The sequence below is a fragment of the Schistocerca americana genome, chromosome 7, assembly GCF_021461395.2.
Source record: "Schistocerca americana isolate TAMUIC-IGC-003095 chromosome 7, iqSchAmer2.1, whole genome shotgun sequence".
NCBI lineage: Eukaryota > Metazoa > Arthropoda > Insecta > Orthoptera > Acrididae > Schistocerca > Schistocerca americana.
The window spans coordinates 578,498,882-578,512,654 of NC_060125.1; the positions used below are offsets into that span (position 1 = coordinate 578,498,882).

The 13,773-nt window shown below is 39.7% G+C and overlaps 1 protein-coding gene across 2 annotated transcripts in view; it reads left to right on the forward strand.

Moving 5' to 3' along the window:
- Nucleotides 1–8,040, forward strand: part of LOC124622376 (dolichol kinase) — a 65,577-nt gene extending 57,537 nt beyond the window's left edge. Inside the window, exons 6-8 of one of the 2 annotated variants that reach the window (XM_047148062.1) lie at nucleotides 4,871–5,132; nucleotides 5,766–5,843; nucleotides 7,435–8,040. In XM_047148062.1, the coding sequence (XP_047004018.1) occupies nucleotides 4,871–5,132; nucleotides 5,766–5,843; nucleotides 7,435–7,571 (477 nt within the window). In that variant the 3' untranslated portion in view covers nucleotides 7,572–8,040. The remainder of the gene's footprint in view (nucleotides 1–4,870; nucleotides 5,133–5,765; nucleotides 5,844–7,434) is intronic. The other variant, XM_047148061.1, reaches the window with a different exon arrangement.
- The last annotated feature ends 5,733 nt before the right edge of the window (nucleotides 8,041–13,773 follow it).

Genomic DNA, 13,773 nt, shown 5'->3' on the forward strand with positions numbered 1-13,773 from the left:
TGAGAATCTCATTCTGGGAGGACTCATCCAGTTTTTGATCGATAAACGTTTAATATTACTAATGTCTAAGGTATTCTAAAATTTCCTGTTGTAATTTGCTGTCCATTTACCTAATATCAGTTAACTATAATTGCAATTATATCAAACTTTTCGTACATCATTCACTACCACATGAAATGCATCACCGAATGACATCTTGAGTACAACTATGACCGTTTTGCTATGCAAGTATCAAAAATAAATGTTGAAACATGCCACTTACTTTTGTCATGACTTGGTCATTTATCATCCAATGAAAAGCACTCTTGTTTTAAATGTTTATTTTTCCGAATGTAACATTGTTTTTGCCTAATAAGTACTACATACAGTGTTATCGCAACTTTATATTGATAAGGAACTGAAATTGCGGCATTCTTTGGCAGCACCCAGAGGCAGCCACCAGGTAGTGTTGGACAGCAACTTCTGGGAATTCTACCAGACGCTGACCCGGCACGTGCTTTGTCAGTGCTGGCTCGCACACTGTCTGTGGCCAGCAACATCAATGTCTGCTGTTACCTCGCTGGGCTGGTCAGCCACACCCACTTTTGCTCAGGCTTGTCTCTCTCTTTATTGAGGATGCACATTATTATGTGCATCTCATACCATTCTCATTAATACCTTTTGCATCTAATAAAGCTTCCAGCCTCACTGTAGAACACCCAAAATAAGTTATGGCAAGATTCTGTATTTTTTATCTACTTCTCCATCATGGTGGTTCGCAGTCTCTCAGCTAGTTATTAATAGTCTGGCTACCATTCCTCACTGTCTGAGACCAGAGAGGCTTATTTAGTTTGGTATGTTGTTTTACTCTTCTTTTATCAAACCAGCTATTACAGATGGTGCCTAACAAAGAGGTGGCACCATCTTGTTTATAATGAAAAGACCATTCCAGATTGTCCTGTGGATAATAATTGAGTGCTGCATGGTAGGATTTAACATCCGTAGTTCAAGGAACTGATACTCCATGTATTGATAAGAGGTGGTGCAAGATTTTCATTGCCATAACACACTTAATGACTTTCTGTAAGTGACTAATAGCCTCCAATACTGTGTGTCTACTTCCAGATACTAATTAGTAGTACCAAAATGGTTTCAGCTCTCACTAAAGACATCTGCAGTCCCTGTGTATCAGTGTTTTGGAGTTTTTCATAATTTCCTCTTATTTCCATGTCATGACTGCTATTCCTTGTGAACACATTTGAAAGATGCTCAAGTTTTGTGGGTAATACAGCAAAATTGGTGACACATTACTGCCCCATTCAGCTACACCTACATCCCGCTGCATACATATTGTGGCCACTACGTGCAGTAAACATTCATGATACACACACAGCTTAAATGTTTATATGTACTGCATCAATATATTTTCATAAGGGGTCCACTTATTAGTGGGAAAAATATTATACTACCTTATATTTAAGCACCAAATGCAAGAAAATCCGAAGATAAATGATTGTTCAGTAAAATTGACAAAACTCTTATTACAATTTCTATAAATTGATTGTTCTTGTATCCAAAAATAAGTTATTTCCTTAAGTAGATATGCACAGTAAAGGGGTGGCCGAGCGGTTCTAGGTGCTACAGTCCGGAACCGCGAGACCACTACGGTCGCAGGTTTGAATCCTGCCTCGGGCATGGATGTGTGTGATGTCCTAAGGTTAGTTAGGTTTAAGTAGGTCTAAGTTCTCGGGGATTGATGACCTTAGAAGTTGAGTCCCATAGTGCTCAGAGCCATTTCAACAGTAAAGGGGCAAAGAGGCTGAAGTAAACAAATGAAATTGGATAATAAACACAGATTGTCAAAGAAACTGTAAAAATGTTAATTATTGCCTTAGGTGTCTCCTTAGTAATGTATTCTGAAAGACAAGTGAGTATGCTGCACAGAAAAAGATAAATTGAAACAGTGTAAAACTAACAGAATTTAGTAAAAACATGTCAGCAAACAAAAGGACTAAAATCAAACGGAACACTTGCAGAATTTCACATAGGAATGTCAATATCCACACACAGTCTGAAAGAAATCATTACCACCAAAGTTATGAAAATAATTAATATTAAGAAACCACTGTTCTTCGAAAATAAGATGATCCACATGATCCCACAAAGAAACAGTACCTGGAGAACTTGAGAAAATAAAGAGTAGCCAGTGTAATAAAACTTGAGCAAGGTCATTCTGAGTTATATTGGAATAAGTCTCCAAAAAGGTTGCTGAGGCAGCTGAGGAAAGTGTTACACTAAGATCTATGAAGAGCAAACATTGTAATGCCAGCTTCAAGTAGAGAAGCTCTACTAGAGGTGCAAATGACACCTACAGAAATGAAGAGGGGAACTTACCACAGTACTGCAAATTTCATATTACACAAATGATGATGTAATGACTGTGCCTCTCGCATATAACCTACCACATCGGTCTTGTGCAAACAGAGAAATTAGATTACCTAATAAAAGATTAAAAATCTTTAGTACCAGATTTCTGAACGTAAAGTTACTGGACATAAGCAGTTATGGAATGAGTAATTTTGCTGGACACAACATGCACTTAAATCAGCAAGGAAAGAGAGGAGGCTTAGCTCAGACTAGAACCAGAAAAATGAAACTAGAAGCAAGCCTTTGTGCACGCACTAAAAAAATGCTCTATTGTAATAAAATTTTTTCCAAATTAATGTATTTAAATACACTCCTGGAAATGGAAAAAAGAACACATTGACACCGGTGTGTCAGACCCACCATACTTGCTCCGGACACTGTGAGAGGGCTGTACAAGCAATGATCACACGCACGGCACAGCGGACACACCAGGAACCGCGGTGTTGGCCGTCGAATGGCGCTAGCTGCGCAGCATTTGTGCACCGCCGCCGTCAGTGTCAGCCAGTTTGCCGTGGCATACGGAGCTCCATCGCAGTCTTTAACACTGGTAGCATGCCGCGACAGTGTGGACGTGAACCGTATGTGCAGTTGACGGACTTAGAGCGAGGGCGTATAGTGGGCATGCAGGAGGCCGGGTGGACGTACCGCCGAATTGCTGAACACGTGGGGCGTGAGGTCTCCACAGTACATCTATGTTGTCGCCAGTGGTCGGCGGAAGGTGCACGTGCCCGTCGACCTGGGACCGGACCGCAGCGACGCACGGATGCACGCCAAGACCGTAGGATCCTACGCAGTGCCGTAGGGGACCGCACCGCCACTTCCCAGCAAATTAGGGACACTGTTGCTCCTGGAGTATCGGCGAGGACCATTCGCAACCGTCTCCATGAAGCTGGGCTACTGTCCCGCACACCATTAGGCCGTCTTCCGCTCACGCCCCAACATCGTGCAGCCCGCCTCCAGTGGTGTCGCGACAGGCGTGAATGGAGGGACGAATGGAGACGTGTCGTCTTCAGCGATGAGAGTCGCTTCTGCCTTGGTGCCAATGATGGTCGTATGCGTGTTTTGCGCCGTGCAGATGAGCGCCACAATCAGGACTGCATACGACCGAGGCACACAGGGCCAACACCCGGCATCATGGTGTGGGGAGCGATCTCCTACACTGGCCGTACACCACTGGTGATCGTCGAGGGGACACTGAATAGTGCACGGTACATCCAAACCGTCATCGAACCCATCATTCTACCATTCCTAGACCGGCAAGGGAACTTGCTGTTCCAACAGGACAATGCACGTCCGCATGTATCCCATGCCACCCAACGTGCTCTAGAAGGTGTAAGTCAATTACCCCGGCCAGCAAGATCTCCGGATCTGTCCCCCATTGAGCATGTTTGGGACTGGATGAAGCGTCGTCTCACGCGGTCTGCACGTCCAACACGAGCGCTGGTCCAACTGAGGCGCCAGGTGGAAATGGCATGGCAAGCCGTTCCACAGGACTACATCCAGCATCTCTACGATCGTCTCCATGGGAGAATAGCAGCCTGCATTGCTGCAAAAGGTGGATATACACTGTACTAGTGCCGACATTGTGCATGCTCTGTTGCCTGTGTCTATGTGCCTGTGGATCTGTCAGTGTGATCATGTGATGTATCTGACCCCAGGAATGTGTCAATAAAGTTTCCGTTTCCTGGGACAATGAATTCACGGTGTTCTTATTTCAATTTTCAGGAGTGTATTAGAGAATTATAGTAGTAGTTATAAGCAGGCTTATTGGCTTGGAAGTCTTCCTTGAAAGTATTAGGGATATGTGAAAGTTTTATACCTACTATATTAAAACTGATAATGTGAAGTTGATGAAGCCTTATAGGCATTACCAAAGTGGTATACTGCAAAAGACTGTGCTTTAGCACATGTCGCTCTAAAAATCTTGATAGTATCTGAGCTGGCAGCTAGTTTTTGCAGAGAGAAAAGACATGTAGTTTCATGCATTCTAGTTGACCAAACCATAAATATTTAAGTTGGACAAAATTTTTCGGTTACAAAAGAGGAACAAAGTTTTGAAGGTCTCTACCTATGATTTTATGGTTTCAATATCTTATCAGCATGTACTGAAATCCAGGATGGCCAGTAATATATAAATGTGACATCGCACCACATAAAATAAAAGCAGAAAAATCCCATAATTTATTTGTACTGACTTTAATATTAACTTCAAAGTGCCTCAAATTTTAAATTTCTCAGTGTAAAAGTTCCAAGCTATTACTCATATTTATTTTAAATTCTTTCTACCCACTACAAACAAAATTATTTTATTATAATAAGAATTTTTTAACTTTGTTTTGTGGTACTCAAAATTGTGAACTGACAAAAGTGCATATTTATGTTGTTCATAAATAATAATGAAAATTCATTTACACATACAGAAAAATATTATGTGCACATTACTAACACTGAATGCTATTTCCAGGCAATGCGTCTTTTGCATATACCACCACTACATGTTGGCCTGCAGCAAGGTTTTGAACTGTTTGCAGATGAGAAAGATGCTGGTGGTGGAGCACTGACACCTATGTACCTGCTGACGGGTGTGTCACTTCCATTGTGGCTACACCCTGCTGCTGTCAGTAACTATTTGCCATCATCCTTTCTAGCAGGTCTTCTAGCTGTTGGAATAGGAGATACAGCTGCATCTGCATTTGGTTCCTGGATAGGTAGTCACAGGTGGCCAAGTGAGTGTCACCCATCACACTTACTAATATAATTAATAATTATATTATCAATATGGAAAATAACAGCAAAATCAAATAATGGAAAATCCAGGATGGAATGTAACAATATTATGAAAAGGATAGTTATTACTCATCATAGCACAGAGATCCTGAGTCGCAGATAAGGAGAACAGAAAGACTGTCACAGTATGAGCTTTCAGCAAACAAGACCGGCTTCAGCTGCCAGACACTGGTCATGTGTGTGTGTATGTGTGTGTGTGTGTGTGTGTGTGTGTGTGTGTGTCTGTGTCTGTTTATTTTTGACAAAGGCCTTGCTGGCCGGAAGCTAGTTTGTGACAGTCTTTTTGTCGTGCCTACCTGCGACTCAGCATCTCCGCTACATTGTGAGTACCAACTATTCTTTTCATAATATTGTGAAAATAACAGCGAATTTGACAGTAGTGCAAATAGCTTTATTAATGCATTGTTTATTACATGGGTGGGTACATTCACAGTTGTAATGATGATCGTAGATACTATAATTGGCTTCTTCGGAAAGAAGCAACGTGGATTTTTTATTTTTTATTGGGAGAAGTCAGTATTGAAACACACACCTTCTGGTCTCTTATACAGCATATGTAATTTCTTTTACAGATTCGGTGAAAACAATTGAAGGAACTGTTGCTTGTATATTGAGCCAGATTTTTTTGAGTGGGTGTTTGATGGCATTGGGTAAGTTGCAGCTGGTGATTTCGTGCCCATAATTTGTGTGTAAGTGTATCTTTGCAAATAATGTATGTACATTTGCAGAGGAGGTGGTTTTTGAATTCACAAAAGGTATAAGGGACAGTTGGTATTTTATTTGGAAAGCAGAAAGAAATATTCAGTGAGAATTAACTAACTAAACAATTAATTTAAACATTACCCTAATTTCCATTATAATCATCATCATCTGAGCTTTGTAATGATATTGGTGAAGAATTCTTAATTTTTGTTTCTAACTACTCATGTACAGCTTGTTTCATCTTTTTGCTGTGTCTGAACAAGTAATAAAATTGTGTTGGTTGAATAGTTGGATATCAAGCAGCACAAGGTCAGGACTGTAAGATGGATGTGGCAGCTTTTCTCTCTCTCTCTCTCTCTCTCTCTCTCTCTCTCTCTCTCCCTCCCTCTCTCTCCCTCTCTCCCTCCCTCCCTCACTCCCTCCCTCCCTCCCTCCCTCTCTGCTCTACCCAGATTATTGATGATCATTGCGTTTGTTTCTCAGTATGGGGCCAGGTGATTCTGTGCATTGGAACCTTTGCCAAGAACACCATGTTATTTTATTCTTATCACTGATTCCACTTAGTTTTGAAGCATGTGTGAACACCACTCACTTTTAACAGTACATTGTCGTCCTTAATAATCACAAATAACTGGCCTTGCGAGTCCCAAAACATCATTTCATCAAATTCCAGATGTTTCCATTCAAGACTAGGTTATTTGCAGTTTGTTTCATGGTGGTCAATCAGTACTTAATCCCGGCTTATAACATAGTTTAAAAGTGAAGTAGTCATCAGTCTGAAGCTTGTTTTGAACACTTCAGTGCTTTACTAGCCATGACTGAGCGAAGTAACGCAGTGGTTAGCACACTGGACTCGTTTGGGAGAACGACAGTTCAATCCCGCAACCAGCCATCCTGATTTAGGTTCTCCGCGATTTCACTAAATTGCTTCAGGCAAATGCTGGGATGCTTCCTTCGAAAGGGCATGGCCGCCTTCTTTCCCCATCCTTCCTTGATCCAATGAGACCGGTGACCTCGCTGTTTCGTCTCCTCTCGTAAACAACCCAACCTTTACTATTCCTGGTCCTCTTCGAGGTGGTATACCATTGCTTTCCTCCCATTTTTGAACTGACTGACCCAGCCAGTTATAATGGGACCTACAGCTTAATGTGGATTCTGAACCACGCTGCAGTTTGGCATTTTTCACATTTTCGAACATTATAAGAAGTGAAAGAAGTAATAAGCTACAGATAAAAATCTTAGGTTTGATGAGGAATCGAACCCCAGAAATTCACCACTGAGCTAGAAATTAACTGTGAGGTGGCGGTTGTGGGTGATGGTGGCTTATAATCACTTTTGTACATAGGTTCCTTTATATTAGGAATATCTGTGGCCTCTGCTTCATTCATCCCTCATTTACTTCGTTACACAGTGTGAAAAGAATTATTGCTTAGTAAGTCTTGAGCTGATGTATCTTGCATGTTAAAGGTTGGGTTCTACTGTAGACATTGACATTGTGTTCATGAGTAAACTAACTCTTTTGAAAATGTCTTGTTCCAGGTTACCTTGATGCAAGTGTAGCATCTGTTTCAAAGCTGGTAATGTCAGTGGTATTGACATCCCTTCTTGAGGCAAAAACAGATCAGGTGGACAATTTAGTGCTTCCACTATTTATGTATTGCATTCTTGAACTGTAATGGTGGTACGAAATAGAAACTGCAAACTTTGTGACTGGCTGTGCTCATTCCTATAGAGCACATAAGATCTGAAGTACTGATAATAGCTCCATTCACTTGTGTAACAAAAAAGAGAGAGAAACGGAGGATATCTGTATGCCAAAGAACATAGGTCTACAATCTTACACATTAATGTAACTGCAATAGAGGAAATTAATTTCAGAGCTACGTATACAAATCTGTATTTTTATATTTATAATGATAATTTATAGATTTTTAAAGTGCCTTCATGTTACTACATAAAAACAGTTGAAAATGTAGATTTGTTGCATATTACTTGTTAGTGTATTTTTAAGTTGTTAAATGACACTTTCAAGACTCGCATTTCTCTCATTTTCTCTTACAGAGTTGTAATAAGATTTATGACAAGATAAATTTTCAACCAGCTATATCTTCATTTGTTGGGACTGAAAAATCACTGTATCCACATCATACCTTCATGCCAATAAATTTTATTCTGATATTTGAACCTTTCCAGTATTGTTTAATATTTCTCGCAATCATTCTGTAGAATGATCACATATTTGGGAATTCTGGAGACAAAATATTGGAAATCACAATCGTAATGACATCTTGGCACTGGTTGCATGTGTACCTCTTGACATGCAGTCAATAGAATAGGAAGCAGGGTTGTGGGTACTCTGTTATGGGAGCGTCAGTTTGACACAGAGGCTGCAAAGCCTTGTAGGTCACAACCATATTCTGCTGAATCCATTTTGTTCTGGTTTTGATAGTACCACTGTAATTTGTCACAAATGTTCTGATCATTCTGTTGGTCTAAAGACCCGAAGAGTTTTTTGAACTACTCCATGAAATTTACAATTTTGTACATGCAAAGGCGTGTTTTCTGTTTAGGGTGTAGAAAAATTTCCATTACCCAGTTCTAAGCAAAGAAGGGAAAGCAGAAAGGTGGAAGGAGTATATAGAGGGTCTATACAAGGGCGATGTACTTGAGGACAATATTATGGAAATGGAAGAGGATGTAGATGAAGATGAAATGGGATATATGATACTGCGTGAAGAGTTCGACAGAGCACTGAAAGACCTGAGTCGAAACAAGGCCCCCGGAGTAGACAATATTCCATTGGAACTACTGACGGCCGTGGGAGAGCCAGTCCTGACAAAACTCTACCATCTGGTGAGCAAGATGTATGAAACAGGCGAAATACCCTCAGACTTCAAGAAGAATATAATAATTCCAATCCCAAAGAAAGCAGGTGTTGACAGATGTGAAAATTACCGAACTATCAGTTTAATAAGTCACAGCTGCAAAATACTAACACGAATTCTTTACAGACGAATGGAAAAACTAGTAGAAGCCAACCTCGGGGAAGATCAGTTTGGATTCCGTAGAAACACTGGAACACGTGAGGCAATACTGACCTTACGACTTATCTTAGAAGAAAGATTAAGGAAAGGCAAACCTACGTTTCTAGCATTTGTAGACTTAGAGAAAGCTTTTGACAATGTTGACTGGAATACTCTCTTTCAAATTCTAAAGGTGGCAGGGGTAAAATACAGGGAGCGAAAGGTTACTTACAATTTGTACAGAAACCAGATGGCAGTTATAAGAGTCGAGGGACATGAAAGGGAAGCAGTGGTTGGGAAGGGAGTAAGACAGGGTTGTAGCCTCTCCCCGATGTTGTTCAATCTGTATATTGAGCAAGCAGTAAAGGAAACAAAAGAAAAATTCGGAGTAGGTATTAAAATTCATGGAGAAGAAATAAAAACTTTGAGGTTCGCCGATGACATTGTAATTGGACTTGGAAGAGCAGTTGAATGGAATGGACAGTGTCTTGAAAGGAGGATATAAGATGAACATCAACAAAAGCAAAACAAGGATAATGGAATGTAGTCTAATTAAGTCGGGTGATGCTGAGGGAATTAGATTAGGAAATGAGACACTTAAAGTAGTAAAGGAGTTTTGCTATTTGGGGAGCAAAATAACTGATGATGGTCGAAGTAGAGAGGATATAAAATGTAGGCTGGCAATGGCAAGGAAAGCGTTTCTGAAGAAGAGAAATTTGTTAACATCCAGTATTGATTTAAGTGTCAGGAAGTCATTTCTGAAAGTATTCGTATGGAGTGTAGCCATGTATGGAAGTGAAACATGGACGATAAATAGTTTGGACAAGAAGAGAATAGAAGCTTTCGAAATGTGGTGCTACAGAAGAATGCTGAAGATTAGATGGGTAGATCACATAACTAATGAGGAAGTATTGAATAGGATTGGGGAGAAGAGAAGTTTGTGGCACAACTTGACCAGAAGAAGGGATCGGTTGGTAGGACATGTTCTGAGGCATCAAGGGATCACCAATTTAGTATTGGAGGACAGCGTGGAGGGTAAAAATCGTAGAGGGAGACCAAGAGATGAATACACTAAGCAGATTCAGAAGGATGTAGGTTGCAGTGGGTGCTGGGAGATGAAAAAGCTTGCACAGTATAGAGTAGCATGGAGAGCTGCATCAAACCAGTCTCAGGACTGAAGACCACAACAACAACAACAACCTGTCACAATTAAAGGTTTACCGAACGAGGTGGCGCAGTGGTTAGCACACTGGACTTGCAGTCAGGACGACGACAGTTCCCGTGTCCAGCCATCCTGATTTAGGTTTTCTGCGATTTCCTAAATCGCTCCAGGCAAATGCCGGGATGGTTCTTTTGAAAGGGCACAGCCGACTTCCTTCCCCGTCATTCCCTAATCCGATGAGACCAATGACCTCGCTGTCTGGTCTCCTCCCTCAAAACAATCCAACCCAACCAACCAATAAAAGGTTATTTATTTGTCACACAACCGGTTTCAGGCTTGCGCCCATCCTCAGGTGTTCATACATTCATGTACACGTTAATATTACTGGAGATCAATGTATAAATACAAAAAATTATTTGCTGGTGACTAAACAGATACAAGTGGGACAATTGTAAGTGGCGAGGCAGCATTTGTGGAAAATATCTGTACTTACCTGAAGATGCTTCATCTTTCATGAAGATGAAGCATCATAAAAATGATGCTTCATCTTCATGTAACTACAGATATATTTTCCACAAACGCTGCTTTCAATATAAACATGTACATGAATGTATAAACACCTGAGGATAGGGGAAATCTGAAACTCGTATGACAAATAGATAACCTTTTATTGTGACTGGTAGCGGAAATTTTTCTACACCCTATAAAGGAACAGTCAGGGAGTTCAAAAGCATCCACAACGGGTAAAATTCATTCACATTTTCTGTTGCCAAAGAAGTAACAGTTTTATGCAACTAAGTCTAGTGTGTGTGTGTGTGTGTGTGTGTGTGTGTGTTTTGTATCATATCTGAGGGGTTAATCACCAGAAGCATCCTGTCTCCTCTATAGGTAATAGACTATGCACAGGTTTGTGATTTAACCTAGGACTTTGAAACAGCAGCTGATACTAAAGAAATGTGCATCACCATTTCATTCGTTCTCCTCATTCCTGACCAAGCATTGGTGATAAAAATTTCTTTGACTAACTAGACTATAACCAGCTATCACAGTCAGTGATCATCACACTAACACAGTAGAACACATCCATCAGTGATCCTCCTACTAGTTTTTGTTATCTACTGTGATGGCAGCATACCAAGTGGATAACAGGTTCCAGTTGAATACAGTTACATGTGAATGTTAATAGTATTGTTTCTGTTGACTTCTAATTTTTTTGTTTTTTACATAAAAAGCATTGTAATGCAGTAAGTTGCAACAGTAACAAAGGATTCACATTAGTCATTCTTTAGGTTTTGTAATGGCTCTGAGGGGGATGTAACATCACATTGCAGGAGATTGTTCAATAAAAGTTCTCATGTAACCTACATTAAGTAAAGATTGCCATTTCTTTCTAGGACTAGGAAATGGCAAGTAAGTAGCCGAAGACAAGACATTTTGCAGAAAAATTATTACTGTACAAAATTAACCAGCAGACACTGTTACTGAGGAGGAAACTGCCACAAAAATGTAATGATGAAATGTTAAACGAGGAGAAAACCTATTTTACAGCAAAAGACAGTAATTCCCCCATTGTTGCTACTGTATCAGAGATAAAGTAATTAAATTAAATTTTTGATGTCTTGGAAAGCAGTGTGCGAAAATCAGTGGACTTCATGTGAAATTGAAGTAAAAAATACTAGTTATCAGAAACTATTAAACTGTCTGTCTGTTGTGAGATGGCCTTAATGGCAAACATAATGTTTACTAAAGTGCGCGTCATTTATGTTGGCGGCCGAGTTTAGGTTCGTTCTGCGCATCTGACGTCACAAAACACAGTCAGCCAATGAACAGAGAACGACGTTGCCACATCTCGACTGCAGTGCAGAGCATGGACGAGTGTCTTCAGTTTTAGAAACGTTCAGTCATAAATAAAGTAATAGAACAAAAGCAATGTCTTGATAGCAGACATTCTTTTATAGAAAGTTTGGAAAAAGCATTCTTTATACCAATTGCTTCATATTCTATTAATTAATTAAAACAAACAAGCAATAAGACTCCTAATTCAGGCGATAGCAAGGAAAGGTGTTTGTATCACTCTCACGAACCGCTTTTTCGCAATAAAGAACAGCGATAATTGTTTATTTCCTATTGTACTTCGACGAAGCATGAGTAATTCATAGTCATACCAACAGTGTTTGTCAGTATTTTGCGTGACATGTTATAATCGTCATGGAGTAGTATAGTCAGACGAGGTACGTTAGCGTAACGGTTAAGGTGTTGGGCTGCTACGCGAAAGGTTACGAGTTCAAACCTTGTGCACTGCTTAATATTTTCATTATTTAAAAACAATATCGAAGTGCCTTACTTCACGAATTATATTCATTTGAATGCAATTTTTTAAATTTCTAGTGCTTTGTCTCTTCATTAACCCTTTCGCTGCTGCAGACACGTGCTCGCCGCATTCCACGCTGTGCGCGATTTTGTCATCACTGCACTGCTCGCCTGTGCAGACACATAGAGGTTCCCACTGCTTTGACACACTTATCGTTTGATTTCACAAAAACTATTTGGCCCAAAAATTTGATTTTTACACGTCTTCTTGACTGATACCTTCCCCCATAAATGACTTAATTTTGTTTCGATGTTCAACACAGTTATTATGCAGCATTAAATGTAGTAAACCATTGCACAAAATTTTGAAGAGTTTGCAGAGGTAGAAGTCCATAGCATATACTTTCCGTATGGTCGATTTTAGTTGCCACAATGTTGAGAATGAAATGTGGACAAGATACCTAAATTTCATACAAAATTTACTGTATAACAATATCTCATTTAATTTAAGTACGACATAGGTGTCGTATGTAATATTGAGAAATATTCCGTCTTTCGCGACTGTAATAAATAAATTATTTACACCGGACACGTTTGGCTTTATTTTAAAGCACTTCAATCAAGGAAAGGTATGGCACATACACAATGGTATTCATGCTCTCTTTCTCGTTTTTGTTCTACAGTCGCAGTCTTACCAATGGTACTGAAATATATTCCTCTTCTGCAACTGTAATAAGGGGCTTATTTAGACCAGACGCGTTTCTCTCTTTTGAAGCATCTTCAGTGGACAGTATTTTGTCTCCTCCATTGCCAAGTCACCTTTCGTAGTTTTGTGCTGCGGTAACACAATATTCAACGTTTGTGTTGGCAGATCAGTGTTTTAGCAAATAAATGATGTTTGTGTGTGCCACACACAAAAATTATATTTGACATAGCTCAGAGCACTTCACTGATAGACGGTATATTCAAGTCCTAATGTTTTTGTAAGTCCACAGTTTTGTTTAATGTATTTTGTCTACTTCCTTTTGATTGATTGAAGTGCTTTAAAATAAAGCCAAACGTGCTCAGTGTAAATAAAACTTTTATTACAGTCGCGAAAGACGGAATATTTCTCAATATTACATACGACACCTATGTGGTACTTAAATGAGCTACTGTTATACAGTAAATTTTATATGAAATTTAGGTATCTTGTCCACATTTCATTCTCAACATTGTGGCAACTAAAATCGACCATACGGAAAGTATACCCTATGGACTTTTACCTCTGCAAACTCTTTAAAATTTCGTGCAATGGTTTACTATATTTAATGCTGCATAATAACTGTGTTGAACATCGAAACAAAATTAAGTCATTTATGGGGGAAGGTATCAGTCAAGATG